The sequence below is a fragment of the Pseudophryne corroboree genome, chromosome 7 (assembly GCF_028390025.1).
Source record: "Pseudophryne corroboree isolate aPseCor3 chromosome 7, aPseCor3.hap2, whole genome shotgun sequence".
In the NCBI taxonomy this organism is placed as follows: Eukaryota; Metazoa; Chordata; class Amphibia; order Anura; family Myobatrachidae; genus Pseudophryne; species Pseudophryne corroboree.
In genome coordinates, this window is record NC_086450.1 from 357,617,684 (window position 1) to 357,641,148 (window position 23,465).

The 23,465-nt window shown below is 44.4% G+C and overlaps 1 protein-coding gene across 7 annotated transcripts in view; it reads left to right on the forward strand.

Annotated features, from left to right (window-relative positions):
• EEF2K (eukaryotic elongation factor 2 kinase) overlaps positions 1-23,465 on the forward strand; it is a 117,271-nt gene that overhangs the window by 72,444 nt on the left and 21,362 nt on the right. For 4 of the 7 annotated variants that reach the window (XM_063934449.1, XM_063934455.1, XM_063934450.1 and 1 more), the window contains exons 7-14: positions 7,328-7,477; positions 8,207-8,339; positions 10,704-10,831; positions 15,075-15,276; positions 15,713-15,780; positions 15,886-15,957; positions 17,138-17,197; positions 19,223-19,282. In XM_063934449.1, coding sequence (XP_063790519.1) covers positions 7,328-7,477; positions 8,207-8,339; positions 10,704-10,831; positions 15,075-15,276; positions 15,713-15,780; positions 15,886-15,957; positions 17,138-17,197; positions 19,223-19,282 — 873 coding nt within the window. The remainder of the gene's footprint in view (positions 1-7,327; positions 7,478-8,206; positions 8,340-10,703; positions 10,832-15,074; positions 15,277-15,712; positions 15,781-15,885; positions 15,958-17,137; positions 17,198-19,222; positions 19,283-23,465) is intronic. The other 3 variants (XM_063934454.1, XM_063934452.1, XM_063934453.1) reach the window with 1 other exon arrangement.

The window sequence follows — 23,465 nt, forward strand, 5'->3', positions numbered from 1 at the left end:
CCGGGACATCGAAGAAACTTTGCTGTCTGAGCAAATGCGAGTAGGTCTGAGGCTGCAACTAATCTGAGATTGAGACGGCCTGGAAGTGGTCTGCGCTGACGTCAAAAACGCTTGGAAATGCCTGCTTTTTTCTGACACACTCAGCAATCGTCAGGTTTCCGCCCAGAAACGCTGGCTTCCTGTCAGTCAAACAGCGGCTACATTGCGATTATGATCTGTACGCAATTTCTGTCGCTGTTACCCCTCACGCGTGTGCAGTGCGAACACTATGCGATAATCGCTCAATTTGCAAATTCTCTGAACAGCGGATCTTTGCTGAATTAGGCCATAAGGGGGGGACATGTACTAAGCAGTGATAAAAGTGGAGAAGTGAGCCAGAGGAGAAGTTGCCCATGGCAACCAATCAGCTGCTCTGTATATTTTTAAAGTATGCAAATTATAAATGTTACATCGATGCGGATTGGTTGCCATGGGCAACTTCTCCACTGGCTCACTTCTCCACTTTTATCACTGCTTAGTACATATCCCCCTTAGTGTGAAATGATCAGGCCACATCAGAGATAGAATTATAGCTTGTGTAGATACATATCCAGCATTCTGCTAGCTTTGGTGTCTACACAGCAGTTAAAAGCATTTTTTTTACTCTCGGTCTGCACATTTTGCACTTCCCTACCTGTATTTCATGTCTGGGCATCTCTGATATCGCTCTGAATGCTATGTTAAAATTTAATGCAGGGTGTCACTAGTTATAGCGCTTGTAACATGAGCAAGTGGGAACGAACAGCTGTGGTGCAGCGTACACAGTGTACAGCATATTTTTCTGTTAGCTCTCAGGCTGAGACGTGGTATACAGTACGTGATGCAATGCATTCTGCACAGGCCTATTTACATTCTATAGACACTGAAACGTGAGTCTGGGTGTAGGAAGAATGGCTGGTATCAGCATGTGACCACAGACCATGTGACCACTTCCCACATCCATTTGTGCAGACTGTTTTTTGTTTGAGCTCATCTGCCATCTAATCCCTCTCATGTCAAAGATGAGAGCTCTCGGCAGAACCAGTTACTTCCAGCTTTTCTTGTCCCTAAGATATGTAATTGTATTTGTACATACATTTTAAGATACATTATATGAAAAAAAAATCTTCCACTTGCATGTAATGTGAACTGTCCTTTGGTGGTCATTCCGAGTTGTTCGCTCTTTGCCGATTTTCGCTATGCTGCGATTTGTTGCTAAATGCGCATGTGCATAGTACGCAGAGCGCATGCGCTAAGTTATTTTACACAAAACGTAGTAGATTTGCTGGTGTTCCTGCGGCGCTTTTCAGTCGCACTGCTGATCGGTGAGCGATTGACAGGAAAGGGGCGTTTCTGGGTGGTAACTGAGCGTTTTCCGGGAGTGTGCTAAAAAACGCAGGCGTGTCAGGGAAAAACGTGGGAGTGTCTGGAAAAACGGGGGAGTGGCTGGCCGAACGCAAGGCGTGTTTGTGACGTCAAACCAGGAACTAAACTGACCGTGCTGATCGCAATCTAGGAGTAGGTCTGGAGCTACTCAGAAACTGCAAGAAAATATTTAGTAGCAGTTCTGCTAATCTTTCGTTCTCTATTCTGCTAAGCTAAGATACACTCCCAGAGAGCGGCGGCCCAGCGTGTGCAATGCTGCTAAAAGCAGCTAGCGAGCGAACAACTCGGAATGAGGGCCATTGTTTCTGTCTGAAATTCATGTTACATGCGTCTTAAAAACATATCAAAAAGATGACCATATCTTACACAAGAAAAAACTCTAATCCATGCACTCAGTGGGATAAACTTACTAAGGTGGGAGTTTTTTTTAGGACAGGTGATGTTGCCCATAGCAACCAATCAGATTCTATCTATTATCTTCTACAAGCAGCTAGATAAATGTTAAGTTTAAACTTATTGGTTGCTATGAGCAACATCACCAGTTCAAAAAAAACCTCCCACCTTAGTAAATTTACCCCATTATCTCCCACATTGGTTATTGTAGTAGTCTCCTTACTGGTCCAAAAATAGAATCTCACCACTACTATCTATTTTGAATGCACCTTCCTCACCAACAGTTCATCGTCTGCTGATCCGCTTTGTCAGTCCCTCCATTGGTTACTGTTATTCTACCATATCCAATGTAAAAATAGTTTTACTCACACACAAGGCCATTAACCAAACTACACCAACATACATCTCTTCGCTTATGTCAAAATATCTCCCTACCCGACCTCTCCGCTCTGCACAAAATCTGCATCCCTCATCTACACGCCTTAATCGCTCCCACTCACGATTTTGTCGGGCTGCACCAATGTTCGACACGGCCCACGCACACTAACACTCTCCTCTAGTCTCTAAACCATCTGAAAACAAATCAATTTTAACACTGACAAAGTTTTATATGCAGCACAATTTGATTCCTCACACAAACATTGGGGTATATTTACTAAGGTCCCGATTTTGACCGAGATGCCGTTTTTTCTTCAAAGTGTCATCTCGGTAATTTACTAAGCAAAAATCACGGCAGTGATGAGGGCATTCGTAATATTTTGGAAGTCCTAGGAAAAAATCACGAATCAATACACCATCGGTCAAATACGCCTGCAATTTGGTAGAAATCGGTCATTTACTAAAAAGTGCAAAACACAAACACTGCCGACAATAGCCAAACACTGCCATGATGAAATACAAAATCGTGAAAAAGTGCTAAAAAAAAACAGACCTGCTTTTTTATCCCGTGTTTGTATAGGCATGCACGGATCCATGAGATCCGTGCATGTTTTTCAGTGGGAAGGGGTGGGAAATGTTTTAAATTTAAAAAAAAAAAATGCGTGGGGTCCCCCCTCCTAAACCAAACCAGCCTCGGGCTCTTTGAGCCGGCCCTGGTTGCAAAAATATGGGGAAAAAATTGACAGGGGTTCCCCCATATTTAAACAACCAGCACCGGGCTCTGCGCCTGGTCCTGGTTCCAAAAATACGGGGGACAAAAAGCGTAGGGGTCCAGCGTATTTTTGAAACCAGCACCGGGCTCCACTAGCTGGACAGATAATGCCACAGCCGGGGGTCACTTTTATACAGCGCCCTGCGGCCGTGGCATTAAATACCCAACTAGTCACCCCTGGCCGGGGTACCCTGGAGGAGTGGGAACCCCTTAAATCAAGGGGTCCCCCCCTCCAGCCACCCAAGGGCCAGGGGTGAAGCGCGAGGCTGTCCCCCCCATCCAAGGGCTGCGGATGGGGGGCTGATAGCCTTTGTTGAAAGTTATGAATATTGTTTTTAGTAGCAGTACTACAAGTCCCAGCAAGCCTCCCCCGCAAGCTGGTACTTGGAGAACCACAAGTACCAGCATGCGGCGGAAAACCGGGCCCGCTGGTACCTGTAGTACTACTACTAAAAAAATACCCCAATAAAGACAACACACACACCTTGAAAGTATAACTTTAATGCATACATACACACCACCATATACACATACTTACCTTATGTTCACACGAGGGTCGGTCCTCTTCTCCATGTAGAATCCATGGGGTACCTGTTGAAAAAATTCAACTCACCAAATCCAGTGTAGAGGGCTCCTCGGGTAATCCATTTGTAATCCACGTACTTGTAACAATAAAAAAACGGATACCCGACCACGAACTGAAAGGGGCCACATGTTTTCACATGGGACCCCTTTCCCCGAATGCCAGAAACCCCCTCTGACTGATGTCTAAGAGGGTTTCTTCAGCCAATCAGGGAGCGCCACGTTGTGGCACCCTCCTGATCGGCTGTGTGCTCCTGTACTGTATGACAGGCGGCACACGGCAGTGTTACAATGTAGCGCCTATGCGCTCCATTGTAACCAATGGTGGGAACTTTGTGGTCAGCGGTGAGGTCACTTTCGATCACCCGCTCCCATTCTGTGTGTTCAGTGACACCATTTAATTATTCAATTACACCTTACAAGTCACACCCTCTTTATTATAGATACACATTTTACATGTGTTATACCCAGGATTATAACCCACGACCTATATAGACTGGAAGCAGACACCTTACTGTTGGAGCTCTTTGCTCCTATATAGGAAGCATGAGAATTTTTACTATATGAAGTTACTTCTCTGACAAATACAAGTATCTTCATATAGTCAGTGCCAGATTAAGGTCCACATGGGCCTGGAGCTGAAATTGCTGAAGGGTCTATTGTGTGCCGCCACAGAGGTGTGACCAGTGCTGTGGCCATGTGACTAGTGATGTGGGGGTGTGAACTGTGCTGTGGGGCAACATCCAGGGGTGTCCGTATGTGTCTTTATGTGCCTATGTCTGTATGTGCTCCTCTATGTTCGTATGTGTTCCTCTATGTTTGTATGTGTTCCCCTATGTCCATATGTGCTCCTGTATGTCCATATGTGCCCGAAGTATATGTATATGTGCTCTGCTGTCTTTATGTGCCTACATCTGAATGTGCTCCTGTATGTCCATATGTACCTATGTTTGTATGTGCCTATGCCTATATGTGCCCCTCTATTGGTTGGGTATGGGATCCCAACAGTGAGGATGCCAGCGGTCAGAATACTGACACTTCTTGGTAAGTGAACTAACCCTACCCCTTACCCTCTCCCTAACCCTCTTCTCATGCAGTCTAACCCTAACCTTCCCATTCCACCGCCTAATTCTAACCACCCCCTCCCGCAGCCTAACACTAACTTTCACCCTAGTGCCTAACCCTATCTTCCCCTCTTACAGCCTAACCCTAACCTTCCCTGCCATACTTATATTAGTGAAAGGGAGGAGAGAGAGAGAATTAATGGGGGAGAGAGAAGGGGAGACAGAGAGCGGAGGGGGTAGACATAGATACTGAGAGGGTAGAGAAGTGGAAGAGAGATAAAGTGGGTAGGTAAAGAGAGAGAGACAAAGAGTGAAGTGGGGAGACACAGAGAGAAGAGGTAGGCAGATAGAGAGAAAAGGGGGGAGATACAGAGAGAGAGGGGGAAGGGGGAGCCAAAGAGATAAGGGAGGAGACAGGGAGAAAAGAGGGAGAGAGAGGGGGTGAGAGGGAGAGGAGAGAGAGAAGGGGGGAGACAGAGAGAAAACAGGGAGAGAAAGAAGGAAGCGAGAGAGAGAAGGGGGGAGCGAGAGAGAAGGGGGAGAAAGAGAGAGAAGGAAGGAGACAAAGTGAAAGAAGGGGGGAGACAGAGAGAGAGCGAGGGAGGGAGAAAAGGGGTAGATACAGAGAGAGGGAGAGACAGAGTGAAGTGTGGAGACACATGTAGAGAGAAGGGGGCAGACAGATAGAGAGAGAGAAAGGGGAGAGACCCACATAGAGAGAGAAAGAGAAAGGGGAGAGACCCACAGAGAGAGAGAGAGAGAGAGAAGGGGGAGAACCACAAAAAGAGAAAGGGGAGAGAACCACAGAGAGAGAGAGAGAAGGGGGAGACCCAGAGACAGAAAGAGAGAAGGGGTAGATCCAGAGAGAGAGAAGGAGGAGACCCAGAGAGAGAGAGAGAGAGAGAGAGAGAGAGCAAGCGAAAGAGAAGGGGGAGACCCAGAGAGAGAGAGAGAGAGAGTGAGAGAAGGGGGGGACCCACAGAGAGAGAGAGAGAGAGAGAGAGAGAAAAGGGGTAGACCCAGAGAGAGAAACAGAGAGAGAAGGGGGAGACCCAGAGAGAGAGAGAGAAGGGGGAGACCCAGAGAGAGAGAGAGAGAGAAGGGGAAGACCCATAGAGAGAGAGAAAAGGGGGAGACCCCCAGAGAGAGACAAGGGGTAGACCCACAGAGAGAGAGAGGTGGGAGACCCATAGAGGTGTGAGAGCAAGAGAAGGGGGAGACAGGGAGAAGTTTGAAGGGGAGAGAGTGGGAAGAGAGAGAAGGGGGATACACACAGAGTGAAAAGGGGGATACAGAGAGAGAGAGAGAAGGGGGGATACACGGAGAGAAGGGGGCGATAGAAAGAGAGAGAAGGGGAGAAGGGGGAGAGAGAGAGAGAGAAGGGGGAGACACCGAGAGGGAGGGAGACAGAGAGGGGGAGAGAAGAGGGGATACACAGAAAGAGAGAGAAAGGGTGAGACAGAGAGAGAGAGAGAGAAGGGGAGAGTACGGGGACAGACAAAGGGTTGAGACAGGCATCCCCTAACCCCCCATACAGGTGGCACTTTGTTAATATGTGACCAATCATCCACTAACCCCCACCCCCACCACCCCTCTCCCTGTACAGGGGGCACTTAGTTTGCACCTTCAATAGTACCGGGCCCACGTCATCGGAGCCGGCAGCAGTGGGTCCCCGTCGTTGAAGTCGGGTCCCCGTCATCGGAGGCGGCAGCAGTGGGTCCCCATCGTCGGAGCCGGGTCCCCATCATTGGAACAGGCAGCAGCGGGTGCCCGTTATCGGAGTCAGCAGCAGTGGATCCCTGTTATTTGTATCTCGCGGCGTAGAGCCGCGGCATCGTCCAAGAGGAAAAGGGGGATGAAACATGACTGGAGGGGCTGGATCGCTTCAGGCTCGAGGCCAGCCTCTTAGCAGTGCAGTACTCCCACACAGAGCTGCAGCTCCACCCGCCCCATTAGTAATCCGGTACTGCATATAGTTAAAATTCTCATGCTTCCTATACAGGAGCAAATAGCTCCATCAGTAAGGTGTTTGCTTCCAGTGTAAAAGGTTGTGGCTTTTAATCCTGGGTATGACAAATAATCAGCATTGTGAGTGAATGAGCAGATCTATGTAGTGTGTGCCTGCACACTACATAGGTCTTCCTAGTTACAATGGTTTTGAACTGACAATTCTAGCTTCATATAGTTAAAATCTGCAGATTTACTATGCAGGAGCAAATAGCTCTATCATTAAGGTGTCTTCCTGCAGTGTAATAGGTCATGGGCTCATGGGTACATTGGCCTGTGTATGATAGCGGTGGGTAACACTGCCATGTAGAAACTATTACTAATAATGTACCAAGTTTATGGACTGTATGTATATACTGTGTATATGTGTGTGTGTGTATATATATATATATTTTTTATTGTTTTGTTATTTTGTTATTTTAATCCTAATTCTTCCCTGTGCCTAACCCTAACCGTCTCCTTCTCCACCCTTACCCTAACCCTCTTCCACGTGCCTAGCCCATAACCTTAAAAATAATACTTGTGTTGACCATGCCTGACCTATTGACCCCGTCGACCTAAGTCCATGTTTTAATGTAAAAACAAAACATTTTTTTTTTTTCATCCGGTGTTATGGTATGTGGCGTCCTAGTTGCTTTGTTATTCCTGGGGTAAAATTGTAACTAATATTATTGTCTGCTCCCAGTGTATGCTACTTTATTCAGTATTCTTTGGCTTCCCCTGACAGGTGGACATTATGCAGATGTGCATCATTGAAATGATAGACAGACCTGGCAAACCATTGTACCACTTAGAGCATTACATTGAAGGCAAATATATTAAATATAACTCCAACTCAGGATTTGTCCGGGATGAAAACATTCGTCTCACCCCACAGGTAGGAGTTTGTTATTTTCTGTATTGACTGTTTTTGCATGTTTCATTGTTTTCATATTTGCTCCACATGAACACAAACTGTCAAGCGAATCTTTGGGTTGCTAGGCCTCAATTTTTATTTTTAATTTAGGAGTAATATATTTAAAACCTATGTTGTCGCATGGTAATAAAAAAAAATTCTACTTATTGTAGCTAACTATTTATGGGATCAGTAGTTGGAGGGCATGTTAGTCCTTGTAAGTGCCATTTGGAGGATCTTGAGGTGCCTTCATGTGAATTATCTCTTAATTTAGAAATATATAAATGTATGTACTATTATCATGTAGCAATACAGAAATGTATGACACAAAGTAGGTACAATTATCATATAGTGTTAGGACCACAATATCAGAGACACCGTGAAGTGGACTGTGGCTTTATTATATCTTTGCAAATATATGTATCTGAGATCTCTTCATTTCTACTATCATATAGGATGTAAAATCTAATTTAATGGTGCATTGTAGTATGCTTGGGAAATTCTGTGGTGTTTTTGTTTGTCTAGATTAGCCCCTCCTTTGCATGCAGCTGTAATGGGCTGATTTGAGCAACTTGCCATTTGTGTATGTTACTAATAATGTGCTGTGCTGCATGTATCTTTTTTGTTTGTACAGTGTAACATGGCTGACGTGTGTGGCCATATGCTTGGAATGTATAATTTATAAGTTCTTTATTGTATTTTGTTCTCTAGGCTTTCAGTCACTTCACATTTGAGAGATCAGGGCACCAGCTGATTGTTGTTGACATTCAAGGTGTGGGCGATTTATACACAGATCCTCAAATCCACACACAAAGCGGAACTGATTTCGGAGACGGCAACCTAGGTATAATGCTCTGCCATGTTTACATCACTTTTGACTTGGCTCAGTGGAGGGTTGTGCTATTACAGAGAATACCAGAATACCAGAACCTTGTCAAAGAGAGACCCAAGTAGACTTTAAGGCATTTGTTTTCAGGCATACTGCACTATTTATTTTTTTGTACTAAGTATGAGCAAAAACATGCATCCATCCCTATATATATTCAAACACATTTCTTCTTCAGGGTCCATAGTCTCCATAGGGATGACATTGGGGTTGTAGGTGGTTGGAGAGGAGCAGGCACCTTGCCCTTAGCTAGGTGGAATGGAGGATGGATGGTGCACGCTAGTGTTGATCAAGTTCAATAAGGCCGTGGTCACACAAATGTATCTCATACAGACCACAACAAAAACGCATGCGTCTTTCAGGAGGTGTAACACTTTGGGTGATGAGTCCCTGGGGCAGTGCCCAGTATATGAAGTGGCTAGTTATAAAGTGGCAGCTTAAAATCAATAGCAGTGTTATACCTGTCTTAAACCGAAGGAAAACAGAAGGCAAACAAACCAACAATATAACAGAAGGACTGCGTTACAACCACAAAACTCAGGACCATTATGTGGCCTCCCCTCACCTCTACCATGAGAACTCTAGGATCAGCCTTTCCACCTCTCTGGCTGAGAATATCAAGTCTGCCCCCGGGCCTACCCTCAAGATGAGCACAGAGCTGTGGGGGGGAAAGCACCAGCATCAGGCTCAGCAGGGACATCTCCATAAGACTTGAGTGTGATCCCCACATTCTCGTACCCACCCACACTATGATTTTATCAAAATAATGTTATCCCAATTTTCATTTTGCCACTGGTTACCTGCAAATGTTTTTTTTTTCCCCTGTCTTTTTTTTTTCTCTCTCTTCCACTCCACTGTGTTCTTTTCCTGTAATGTTTACCTCCACTGATTGCACACTTTGCCATTGTGACCTACATACAAGGTACATCATACTACTACTACACAAGTGTGAGTTTTCCCATATATGTACTGGGTCCTTCTATGGTTCACCTCCCACAGTATAACCTTCGTAGTGCGCCCAACATGGCTGCCTCATCTGGATGAAAGGAAAAGTACATGGACTTGGTGGTTTTGTTGGGACCCTACTCTGAACTTTAGGACTCTGCAATATCCCCTTTTTGTGTGATCTCTTCTAGGGGTAGACTATTTCACCCAGGGTAATCCTATGCAGTGCGCCCAAGATGGCTGCCACACCTGGTACCTTGTTAGGGTGGAATACACAACCCTTGGAAGTTGTTACCCAAAATGCCTACACCAATCATGCATTATGCTTCTGTGTGCTTAAGGTTTTCTTTTATGTCTGTGTGGCTTGTCTACTGATGCTGTACTTAAATCTTCTGTATTATATGCATTGTTTTTGAAGTCTGTAATGCGCCTTGAGTCCTATTGGAGAAAGAGTGCTCTATAAATAAATGTATTATTATTATTATACACACTGAAGGTAATGATAACATTGTGAGCATGTCAGGATCTCTGCATCGGTTTCCTGACCAGTGTCAGGATTCCGACATTGGTATTCTGATTGCCGGCATCCGGAACACCGGTATGCTGATCGGATCCCCCATACGCAGAGAGACTGTCTTATATATTTGTTACTTCAAGAAAGTATTATATTGTGTACACATTGGGTACTGTAATTCTAGCATTTAGTGCTAACACCTGTAAAGCCACATAGGGCATAAACCAGACACATACTGTTTTCTCCTGTCATCAAACTATGTAAAATGTTAAACTCCTGCATGTGCTACCATTGCAGACATGGGGGTATATTCACTAAAGGTCGATTTTGTTTGTTTTTGTTCGATGTTAAATTGATTTTAAATCGATTTTAATCAATGTTGGGCTTCCAGGGTTAAAACACACATTTACTAACATTTAAAAATTTATATAAAAAAAAAATCATCTGCTAGTAAATGTGTGTTTTTAACCCTGGAAGTCCAACATCAATTAAAACGCGATCTAAAATCGAACAAAAACAAACAAAATTGACCCTTAGGAAATATACCCCCTGGACACATCCTGTCATACAGACAAAAAAAAATTTGTGTGCATTTTACGCCTGTGTTCCTTATGCCAAATTTGCCCAACTCTACTTGAGACGCTAAATCATTAGTTTTCCAAGAAAAATCTTTTGTAAGCTTTATGTTTTTCACCTCTATAGTCCCGTTACTGTATGTATTATTCAGTTTGTTAAAAGAATTGCTGCCATAGTTTGAATATCTGGATTAGATACTTTAAGAAAAAAATAAATGGGTTTATGATCTTGTCTTGTGATTTCTCTTATCTTTTTTTTTTTAAATGATGCGTCCCACTTCCCTCCAGGGGTGCGAGGAATGGCCCTGTTCTTTCATTCCCATGCCTGCAACAGAATCTGCAAAAGCATGCGACTGACGCCGTTTGACCTCTCGGCCCAGGAGAAAATCGTTTTGGACAACTGCAGCAAGCTTTTGGTATGCGCCTGTTTTCATTAGAGTCCAGTCAATTATGTGTGATGTAATAAAATAAGTATTATTATCAACAACATATAGGGGTATATGCAATTCACGGCGAATCGCGGCAATTTTTCGCCGTTTTTTTCTTCGACTCAATTCGCCAGGTGAATTCTGGCAGGTGGCTGCCGGAATTCATCATATTCATTGAAAAACGGATTCGCCAGAACCGCGCGCGAAAAACGGCCGATTTGGCGGATTTTTCCGCGATTTTAAAAAAACGGGAAAAAACGGGAAAAACCCGGAAAAAAAATGGCGTGGGGTCCCCCCTCCAAAGCATAACCAGCCTCGGGCTCTTCGAGCTGGTCCTGGTTCTAAAAATGCAGGGAAAAATTGGGCATGGATCCCCCGTATTTTTAAAACCAGCACCGGGCTCTGCGCCTGGTGCTGGTGCCAAAAATACGGGGGACAAAAAGAGTAGGGGTCCCCCGTATTTTTAACACCAGCATCGGGCTCCACTAGCTGGACAGATAATGCCACAGCCGGGGGTCACTTTTATGCCGTGCCCTGCGGCCGTGGCATTAACTACCCAACTAGTCACCCCTGGCCGGGGTACCCTGGGGGAGTGGGGACCCCTTCAATCAAGGGGTCCCCCCCCCCAGCCACCCAAGGGCCAGGGGTGAAGCCCGAGGCTGTCCCCCCCCATCCAATGGGCTGCGGATGGGGGGGCTGATCGCCTTTTGTGATCATGAAAAGAATATTGTTTTTTCCAGCAGTACTACAAGTCCCAGCAAGCCTCCCCCGCAAGCTGGTACTTGGAGAACCACAAGTACCAGCATGCGGGAGAAAAACGGGCCCGCTGGTACCTGTAGTACTAGTGGGAAAAAAATACCCAAATAAAAACAGTACACAGACACCTTGATAGTAAAACTTTATTACACACTACCGACACACACATACTTACCTATGTTCACACGCCGACATCGGTCCTCTTCTCCATGTAGAATCCAGGGGTACCTGAAAATAAAAGATCAATATACTCACCTCAACCAGGCTCCAGAGATAAATCCACGTACTTGGAGAAAAAAACAAACCGAACACCCGCTCCATGCCGGACTGAAAGGGGTCCCATGCTGACACATGAGACCCCTATCCCCGAATGCAGAGAGACCTGTCAGTGACAGCTGTCACAGAAAGGTCTCTAAAGCCAATCAGGAAGCCATTTTTTTTTAGGATTTTACCGTTCCAGCAATAAAAAAATAAATTAAAAAAAATATTTAAAAAAATATATAAATAATATTTGTGCCTCCAAAAAAAAAAAAAAAAGTACCTAATCCCTTCTAATATAAATAGATCTGCTATTCCCAAAAAAAAACCCACAAAAAAAAACATGTTTAAAATTTTTTTTATTTGTTTTCACCCTCCAAAGTGTGGCGGATTGAAAATGACGAATTTGCTGTCTAAAAGCACTGCTGTCGAATTTCCAAACTTGAATTGAATATGCTTTGGTCGAATTGCAGCACTTATATCATTGCAGAAAAGTCGAATTTGCAAAAATTCGAATTTCAAAAAGTCGAATTTTGAAAGTCCGTTTTTTGGTCGGAAAGCACTGAATTGCATAGGCGAATTTTTTTTTTGGTCGAAAATGACCCGAAATTCGACAATTTCGGGAATTCGACCGCAATTGCATATACCCCATAGTAATAAAACCAAACTCAGAATGTAGCATTCAATGCCCCACTTTCATTTGCACAGTGTATTTATAAGAATGTGCTTTGTTCAGTTTATTTGACAGAAGCCATGAGTATCTGGGCAGGAAGTGTTATTAGGGTATATGGATTTCAAGATATTAGGTACAGATATGACTTGGGAGTCATGATATTGTCAAGTGGTCACTAAACCTTGCAACATTTACCACTGTATATTTGAAAGCTTTGGGAATAACAACTGAAAACATCTGAGGCTGGTGAATGAACCGCTACTGTAGCTCAGTCCAAGCACTGACTGGCCATCTTTCTCTCTAGCATAGCTGCACATTTGTGGGGACACCACTTACACAGGTGTATGTTGGCAGCTGGGACCTTGGGGCTAATTCAGACCTGATCGCTGCTGTGTGTTTTCGTACAGCGGGCGATCAGTTCTGAACGCATGCGCCGCAGTGCGCATGTGCATGCCAGAGATAGGATCGGCATCTCAGCCCAATGATCGCCTCTGCCTGATTGACAGGCAGAGGTGTTCTCTGGGCGGGAAGGGGGGGGCCAGCGGCGTTTGGCCGTTGTTTTGGGGGCGTGGTCCGGCCAACGCAGGCGTTTCTGAAACGTGCGGGGGGGCGGGCCGCAGAGGCTGCGTGACGTCACACGCAGCCGCTGCGACCTGGGACGTGGCGAATAGTCGCCTACCAACGCAGCAATGCTGTGCAGGTAGGTACGGTACGATGCTATGGCACCCGTGTGGCGGGGGGAGGGCCAGACATGTGGGGTGGACTAGCCCTGTGCTGGGTGTCCCCCAGTATGTCAGCTTGGCTGGTCGCAGGCTACGATCAGGTGTGAATTAGGCCCCTTGTATGCAGGTTGCAGGAATACTGTAGCATAAAATACTGTATATTTAGTAATATATGTTACTGTATATTCTAGTGGACAGGAAAACATAAATTGTTTTTAGACAATTTATGTATGGTTAAATTGTATGTATTTATTTATCAATCAAAAAGATATTGTGACATATTGTGTGGTTCTTTAATTATATTTAACCATATGTATGTATATAGTTTGTTTTAACTGTTTACTGATAAATGTGAATCTACTAATTTATTACTGAGTTAAACACTAGTGCTGGATGTGATTTACTGTGATTTATGTAGTGCATGCTAGGCCTTATATCGGTTATATTTGCATTGCTCCCCCCATACTAGCATCATGAATCTTAACAGATATTCTGGAGGTCTCCTATAGCAGGGCATACACTATACAGTTTTCTGGTAGACCGTCGGCAGGAATGTAATGGTGTCCGAGATCGCCAGACGTGCAGATGCCGGCCGATCTCTGACTGCTTTTTTAAAGGGGCAATCACTTACACGGCAAAACCATGGCCCTCATTCCGAGTTGATCGCTCGGTAGCTACTTTTAGCAGCCGTGCAAACACATAGTCGCCGCCCACGGGGGAGTGTATTTTCACTTTGCAGGAGTGCGAACGCCTGTGCAGCTGAGCGGCAGCAAACACATTTTGTGCAGAACAAGACCAGCCCTGTAGTTACTTATTCTGTGCGATGATTGCTGCGACGAGTGACACAATAATGACGTCAGAGACCCGCCCAGCAAACGCCTGGCCACGCCTGCGTTTTTCCAAACACTCCCAGAAAACGGTCAGTTGCCACCAAGAAACTCCCACTTCCTGTCAATCTCCCTGCGTTCGCCAGTGCGACTGAAAGCATCGCTAGAACCTGTGCAAAACCATGATGCTCTTCGTACCCGTACGCCACGCGTGCGCATTGCGGTGCATACACATGCGCAGTTTTGCCATTTTTTTGCCATTTGCCATTTTTTTAAATGATCGCAGCTAGCGATCATCTCGGAATGAGGGCCCATGTCTTTTATGTGATTGCACCTTTAAAAGAACGCCATTACATCCTGCCGCATCTGTCCAATCTGGCTGGTTGGAATAAAAATCTGGTGATCTATGGGAGCAAATGAAAGTCGACCATTTGCTCCCAAACATTGGAAATCTGACAATTTGTCGTTCCAGTGTTTGGCAGCAAATGGTCGATTGTCATTTGCTCCCATAAGGGGGGTATACACGGAGAGATCCGTGTTTAAAATCTAAGCGATCTGTCGTGTGTATGCCCCCCAGCGATAGCAATGCGCGGCCCCGCGCATCGCTATCACCGGTGCTAGATTGGCCTGCATGCAGGCTCAATCTAGCGGGTCGCTCACTTCAGCGCTTTGTGAAGTGAGCGTCCCCCCGTCCCCCTCGCTCAGCAGACAACGCGCTGTGCTGAGTGGGGGGAGAGATGAGTGCTGAGCGGTCTGTGTTAAGATTGCTCAGCACACATCTCTCATGTCAGTACTGGTCTATACATTACCAGATTTTCATTCCAACCAGCCAGATTGGACAGATGGTCTGCCAGATGGTTGTATAGTGCATGTCTAGCTTATCTAAAGTGTAGATAATACCATCCACATGGAGTAATCCTATGGTGATGTGTGTGAGCTGCATTCAGAGTTTCTTCTGCATCTGACCCCATTATACCAATGTTCCTATGTTACAGCAATCTGCTCAGACAGTCGTGCGCGGCATAGAAGAGAAATGTGGCAGCTCTCGGGTGAGAACTATGTCTGGAAGCCGCCCACCTCTGTTATCCCGCTTTTCTGAAAACTCTGGGGACGAGAACATGAGCGATAGGACATTTGACTCCTTGCCCAACTCGCCTTCTCCGCTCACCCCTCAAGGCCACAGATTTGATGTGCATGGTATGTGTAACATCCTTTGGTGCGATCATAGAAGTAACTCAATAACCAGACCTGCATTTAATGTGATTATACAGTGATGAGCAACAGGCGGACCTAGGCAGTCTGAGCCTTCAACTGCAGCCTCCAGCTCCTACCTACTTTTTTGATTTCCCGTGCAGCAAAGCCCACAGCTAATTGGCTTTCCCTCCTATGCATATGTTTTAAATGGGCCAAAAAACAACACATAAAAAGGAATTTTAAGTCCATAAAAAATCATGATGAATCTTTCCCTTCCATCTGTCATTTGATAAGGAAGAGAAGTGTCTGCAGCTTTGTGAAAAAAACAAAACAGTTCTGCTCCTTCTGCACCAGCAGGAACAGGTTGTTTTACTATTTGGTATGTTTGTGTGAAGTATTAGTTTATTATTTTAAGATTTGTGTATTTTTTTGGGCACAGGATGGCCCATTTTCAACGAGGTGGACAACTTGGGAAGTGAAGAGGATAACAACCTAGATAACCGCAGAGTAAGTTTTGTTTAATAGTCGTCTTTGTAACACCGCACAGAAATATTTGTGGTTTGTGCGCAAATTATTGTTTTTTATTTTATTTTTTTAAATTGCAATTTATAGGATTCTGAAAACGGTGGAGATAGTGGGTGTCCCAGCGAAAAGAGAAGTGAATCTGATGAAATGGAACATCGGGTAAGTCTGGACATCTGTCCTTTTAATGTGACACTTTAGATTTTCATTATTATTTTGCACAGTTAACACCAAAAATTCCAAATAGCATTGTCACCTTTGATGTGCAGGATTCAAATCAGAAATATGGTGGATATAATGGAGGTCAGTCTGTTTTCCGTGTACTGAAAAGACTATTTAGCTGACAGTGCCTGAGCCAGGCTACTGTATTATTGGAACAAGATTTAGCATCAAGTGAGACCTGACTGCTGTGCAGTGCTCTTATAGAGACACATTGGGAATGTTTGATTTATACTTTTTGTTATTCTATATGAAAAAGCTTAGAACACAATAACATCTGTTGTGTGATAGTGTACTTTAAAGAAACATTCAGGTGTTGCATATTAAACTAAGTATGTAAGCACTTGTCTATAGCAAAGAGCTTCGGCCATGCTCAGCATATTCTGGTTATTCGTTGATTCACTTATAGAAGAAAAGGTCAGATGCCATGTCAGAGTGTTAGTGGTCATAGAATGTAACTAGAATGCAGTCACAAAGTAAATTCCAAGGGTAAAGCAACTCAATACTATGTTTTTCATGTGCATCAATTTCTTTTCAGCATCAGTATGAATAATGCTTAAAGAATCAATTCCAGCATTTGTAGCTTTTCATTTTACCTCCGTTAGTGGCACTGCAGGTGTAACTTTCCAAATGTAATATGGTTACCTGATAAATTATCTTAACCACAGGCTCCATTATAGTGGCTGAATTATTACACTGTCAGGAAATTTGCTGGGTGCCAGCAAACGTTTATCCTCATTGGCACTCCTTAGTGCAAAATAACTTGTTTATTCGTACAGCCTAACTCATGGGCGTAGCTATAGTGTATGAAGGGGGTGCCATTGCTAGGGGGCCCCAGTCTAAGTCTTATAGTTTGACCTAGGGTCCTGAAAGTATGCAGGAAAATGGATTAACCTGTTTTTGGGGACACTCTTATTTTTTTAAATGCAACTTTTATTAGTAATTTTTAAAATAACGGGTTGGGTATGCGTCACCGCTGCTGGGGATCCCAACAGTCAGCATACCAAAGTACGGGAGGGGGGGGGGGTGGAGCGCACCAATCCCCTTGCGGGCTCGCTGTGCTTGCCACGCTGCAGGCCCGCGGCGAGTTGCTTAGTCATTTAGTATTTTTCTGTTTACACAGATACCTGTAAATTACAGCCGGAGACGGATGGAGTCCGAGTCGGAGGACAGCTTTGGGAAGGTAGGTAAAGGAAGATGTAACAATATTTCTCTTCTGTTCAATCCCTTTTCCCCACATATCACTATTTTCTGTTCATTTAATCCATGAAACAGCAGTACTAATTTCAAATATGAAGTCAGTGTGTGTGTATATATATATATATATATATATATATATCTATCAGTAAAACTTCTGTCTTTCCTTTCATGTGGCTTATCTCTCTCTGATTAATCTCCGCCTTATCCATATGATTATGTACTATGGGGGTCATTCCGAGTTGATCGCTTGCAAGCTAGTTTTAGCAGCCGTGCAAACGCTTTGCCGCCGCCCACTGGGGAGTGTATTTTAGCTTAGCAGAAGTGCGAACGCATGTGCAGCCGAGGTCTGCAAAAACAGTTTGTGCAGTTTCAGAGTAGCTCTGAACCTACTCAGCGCTTGCGATCACTTCAGCCTATTCATGTCCGGATTTGACGTCATACACCCGCCCAGCGAACGCCCAGCCACGCCTGTGTTTTTTCAGACATGCCTGCGTTTTTGCAAACACTCCCTGAAAACTGTCAGTTGACACCCAGAATTGTCCCCTTCCTGTCAATCTTCTTGCGGCCGTCAACTTCGCTAGAACCTGTGCACAACCACAACGGACTTTGTACCCGTACGATGCGCGTGCGCATTGCGGCCCACACGCATGCGCATAAATGCTGCTTTTTCACCTGATCGCTGCGCTGCGAAAATCGGCAGTGAGCGATCAACTCGGAATGACCCCCTATGTCCACATGAGCTGGAAGGTAACATTTGTTTTGCTTTCTCTGACCTAATGCTTTGAAACAGCAGTAATTCTGCAGTCCATGTAAATATACTTTTTACTGACTACCGAACGTGATATTTACTGACAGACACCATACTGAATTTTTTTTTAGGTTATATCAAACAGTTTCCAGAAATACATGAAGAATGGTGTTTCCAGACTATGGGGGGAATGCAATTAGCCGCTGTAAATTTTTTGCCCAATTGGTTTTTTGGGGTTTTTTTTGCAGAAAGATTTAACCTTTTCTATGTGAAAAACACAGGATCCGGGATAAGCTCACTTATCGCAGATTTTATTTCTTCTGCCTCCAGGCAGGTGAAACAAAATCCCCAATAATGCCGGCTATTGCCATCAATTGAATTACCCTCTTGGGATCAATTAGCCGTGGTAATTTACAGCGGCTAATTGAATCCCCCCTATATTTGTGTGGCACTATAAAGTGTAATATAATGCTTTCATGAAGATTTTTAGTGACCAGTTTTTTTGTCTTGTGGGCATGGGGTCCACAGTTGCTGCAATTAACTGAGCTTTTGAGTTAAAACCTGGCTTAAGCCTGCCTGACAGGAAGTTCCACGTTTAGTCTTAAATTGATCCCCATGACTATTTGCTCTCCATAATCAGTAAGTATGCCTAATGCTGGGCACACAGTTATAGATATGTCTGCAGATCAATTGATGTGGAGATATATCTACAGACGGATCGGGCAGTGTTTTGTGCATACACACTGCCCAAACCGTTGTGACTGACATCACAAACTGGACGGGTATTTACATGCGCCCGCCCAGTTGCGTTGTCAGTCACCATTGGCTTGTGCAGAGAGTATACGGGCGATCGGCTGATCGTCTGCATGCACAGCTCAATGCACCGATATAGATCGCCCATCGGCTGTCTGCACGGCCGACGCAATATGTCTGTGAATGACGGCGTTAACAAACATATCATTGGTACACACTGGCAAACGGACCACTGTTATATCGGCCGATATATCGGTCAGTGTGTACGCACCTTAACATTATTGCAAAAGTACCATTTCCATGGAGATACAGTAAATGGAAGCTATTTCCTTATTCAAGAATGTTTATTCCAATTACATATACTGGCTTAGTATACAATTGAATACGGAAAAAAAAACCAATAGCTTTATAGTACTGCTGTTTTTTTTTACTTTTCATTTTATTTGTTTCTCGTTGTTACTTAACACATCACATCATCTATTCCTTTCTAATCTTTTCTTCAACTAGAGCAAATGTCTTATTAGTAAGGCCCATGTGATCCTTAAAAACAGCCCACGGAGTAATCTGGTGATTCTGCATGCCGCCCTGACAGAGCTTCCAATGAATGTTTATTGCTGGCTTTACGATTGCACCTGGCATATGTTTGGATGGATACTCACCAGAAATGTGGCATTCTATTCACGGCCCATAGTCCCATAATATTGTATATACTGTATGTGATATAGTTCTCCTTTGTAGAAGGAAAATAATAATAATTCTATCATTTTTCACACCATTTTCTGCTTATTAGCATGTTTTTGATTAAATATTACAAAGATGTTGGCATATGGATTGTGTAAGTCCAAAGTGAACCTATGCTGTGTACACCTCTATGCCAAAATATACGTATGTATAAATAGTAGATACAATAAATATCCTGAAATGGATCACCTTTTATCACATCTCTCGCCCCACCCCCACCCTCTCTCTCTACCCCATATTGGCAGAATGATGTGCAGTTCTGCATAGTGTAGGTATCCATCCATGCTGTGCTAAACAGACTTGTCCATATATTATGTGGCTTTTCTACAAAAAGAATTATTATAATTTTATACAGTGATCTTTCTCCAATATGGATGTTAATGTCCTATACAGATGTTAACATTGCACAATAAGGTGTGAAATTACGGCATGTATACTGTCTCAGTTTATTACTGCATTATTACAGTGTTGCATGTCAAACATGAAGTGCTAGAGTAAATGACAAGTAGGTGTATCTATATTAGCTGACTTCCACTCTATGAACATGTCATACTGTACATGGCTGTGCATGGAAATATATGGGGGTACATTTACTAAGATGGGAGTTCTATTTAAGATGGGATGTTGCCCATAGCAACCAATCAGATTCTACTTCTCATTTATCTAGCACCTTCTAGAAGATAATACCTGGAATCTTATTGTTTGCTATGGGCAACATCCCATCTTAGTAAATTTACCCCTTGGTGTCATTTGTCTAAATGCGAGTACTTTACCAAATAGCAATGGCTACTTTGCTTAAGGTACTCGGATGTTAGGTCCACATTCAATAAGTTGACCACTAGTGGTCGACATGGTCAAAAGGTTAACATGGTCAAAGGGTGACATGACAATGGTTGACACAGCATATGGTTGACATAAGTTTTTTACAATTTTTTTCCTTTTTTACATTTTTTTATACTTTACCATCCATGTGGACTATGATTGGGAATAGTAACTTGTGACGAACGCAGCGGTAGTGGAGCGAAAAACGTCACCCGAAGCATGGCGGGCGAAGCGGTACACTAATTGGGGTTCCCTATGCTGTGACTACGAAAATAACACCAAAAAACATTAAAAAAAACTAATTTCCTGTGTTAACCTTTTCGGTGTTGACCTAGTGCATGTTGACCTCTTGGGGTCGACCTAGACACTGTCGACCTTTTTCAGGTCGACCAATGATCAACACCCTTCGCTTTATTAGCATGTCTTTATTTGTTAAGAGGGGTACTCACGGAGCGATATTCTAAGCAATCTGACTAGATTGCTTAGAATTTAAGCATTATCGCTCCGTGTGTACCCCACACAGCGATAGCGATGCGCAGCCCCGCACATCGCTATCGCTGCTGCTAGATTGGCCTGCATGCAGGCTAATCTAGCGGGTCGCTCACTTCACCCGCTGGGTGAAATGAGCGCCGCCCCCCCCCGTCTCCCCCCGCACGCTCAGCACAGATCGCGCTGTGCTGAGCGGCGGGAGAGATGTGTGCTCAGCACACATCTCTCCTGCATCGGCCCGTCTATATGGGTCTTAAATGTTTAGTAGCAGTATATGTCACTTAACCATACTCTAGAATCAGCCATTGGAGTAGTGTGAAGCAGCACAGTCTCTGCTATCTCAACCATACTCTAGAATCAGCCATTGGAGTAGTGTGAAGCAGCACAGTCTCTGCTATCTCAGCTGGGTGTGGTATGGAAGGTCGACCACACTTAGGTCGGCAGTGTCTAGGTCGACCGTATTGGTCGACAGTAACTAGGTTGACAGGGATTCTTGGTCGACAGAGTTTCTAGGTCGACAGGTCGACACGAGTTTTTTTTTTTTGGGGGGGGGGGGTTGTGTCGTTTTCTCCGTGCAGTGACTGGGAACCCCAATTAATGCACTGTGTCCCCATGCATGGCTCGAGAGCTTCGGGCAAGGTGTCGCGTGGTAGTCCATGTGGATCGTTAAGTGTGAAAAAAATGTAAAAAATTAAAAAATTGTGAAAAACTTATGTTGACCTGTCGACCTAGAACATTTCGACCTAGAAACCCTGTCGACCTAGTTATTGTCAACCAATCGTTGTCGACTTAGACATTGTCGACCTAAGTGTGGTCGAACTAGAGACTGGATACCCTCTCAGCTGCAGGTTTAAAGTGGCAATAATTTAAAAGTCAGAATCAGCCCCTATGTGTAGCTAAACCTCACAGTAGAGGCAGACATTGGTTCTGATTTTGTGGTGAGAGTAAAGCAAGAAAGAGCAAATAACTGTGCACCTGGGCAAATCATGTTGCACTGCAGGGGGTGCAAATAAAACAAACACGTGCACCTGGGCAAGACCATGTTGCACTATAGGTGAGACAAAGAGATTTAGATTTGGGAGAGTCGCGTCAAATCTAAATTGCTGCATAACGATAAAACTGACCAGCACTTGTAAGCTACATGCAAGCACAAGCCAGTATTTACCCTGCATGCAAATATAATAAATGTTTTTTTCTGTTTTTGCTTTGCTCCCAACTTTGAATCAGCCCCATAATGTGTAATAAAGCTTCACACTACAGACACCAAAATGCCGCCTCCTCTACAGTGACAGGTGCCGTGTCACTGTAGAGGAGGCGGCATTTTGGTGTCTGCAGTGTGACATTATCCTACAGCAACCGGCTTCTGGCACTGAGAAGGAGCTGGCATTGCAGGCACAAGTTTCCGGGGGGAACACAGCATCTCCAGTGACGCTGAGCACTCCCTGGCTTGGAGTGATGTAACCAAGGGGGCTCTTCCTGCTAGGCCATGCCCCCTCAGAGAGGGCAGCAGGAAACTCCTGTGAGGCCATGCTCCCTTCTATGAAGCCACACCCTTTTTCGGTTCCTCACAACTTTGGCATGTGAGGTACAATCGGTAACATCGGGTGTCACCCAGTGGAAGCTTTTCCACTAAGCACATGAGGCACGTGCTTAGGGGTGGCACTTGTTGGAGGGGGTGGCACAGCAGGCAACCCTGCATGAGAGCCCTGCTAAGCTGCAAGCCACATGAGGCCAGATGTCTTTTGTTTGTTTTTGCCATTACTAGTTATTTTTATAAATTTGTAACTGGAAGGAGGGGGATGCGGCAATGAGCAGTAAATCTGTGGTGCAGAAGGTGGTGGGGGGGGGGTGAGGATGAGGATCTTAGCGGTCTGGGTTTGGCAGTCTGGGAGCATTAGGACTGACCTGACATGAAGGGGGTGAAGGAGGCAGTGACGTGATGGGGGTGACCAATAAGGTTGTGCCTAGGGGCGCCTTCATCTCTAAATTTGCCCCTGGTGTCACTGACCCCGGAACCACCACTGTGTGGATTGAACCAATACCCATTGGAATGCAGCCTGTCATTTCACTAGAAACAAGTTACCTCTTGTACCTCAGTGTACTGTAAACAGCGTTCTAATGGATATTAATTCATCACACAGAATAGCCTCTTCCACTTTGTAGGTCCTATGTGCTAATAATGAAAACTATTGCCCTTATTTATCAATGAGTGATACATTTCACCGTGAGTGATAAATTGCACCAGCCAACCAGCTCCTATCATTTTTGTAACACAGCCTGTGACATGGAATTTAGGAGCTGATTGGCTGCTGCAATTTATCACTCACAGTGAAATTTATCACTCATTGATAAATAAGGGCAGATGTTTGAGTTATTATGCTTTTCCTCCTCAATATGTTGACTGAAAGCATATTGTAGCCTATTGTCTGTGGATTGCTTTTGGTTAGGTACCAAAACAGCGATATGGTCTGATCACATGGGATGCGACCATGTCAGAGAAAGCCCAGTTGGCTTCAGTCACAATAAGTGGTTAATGAACAGTTGGCCAGAAATTTGCCTCTGAATGTAGTTATACAATTGTGGCCCAAATTGCAGTTGCACAAATCTTAGATGCCTTGTAATGTTATGTGTACATTTGTCTATTGTAAAGTTTTAGCTGTCAGCATCATTAACTCCATGGCATATGGATCCCCAATAT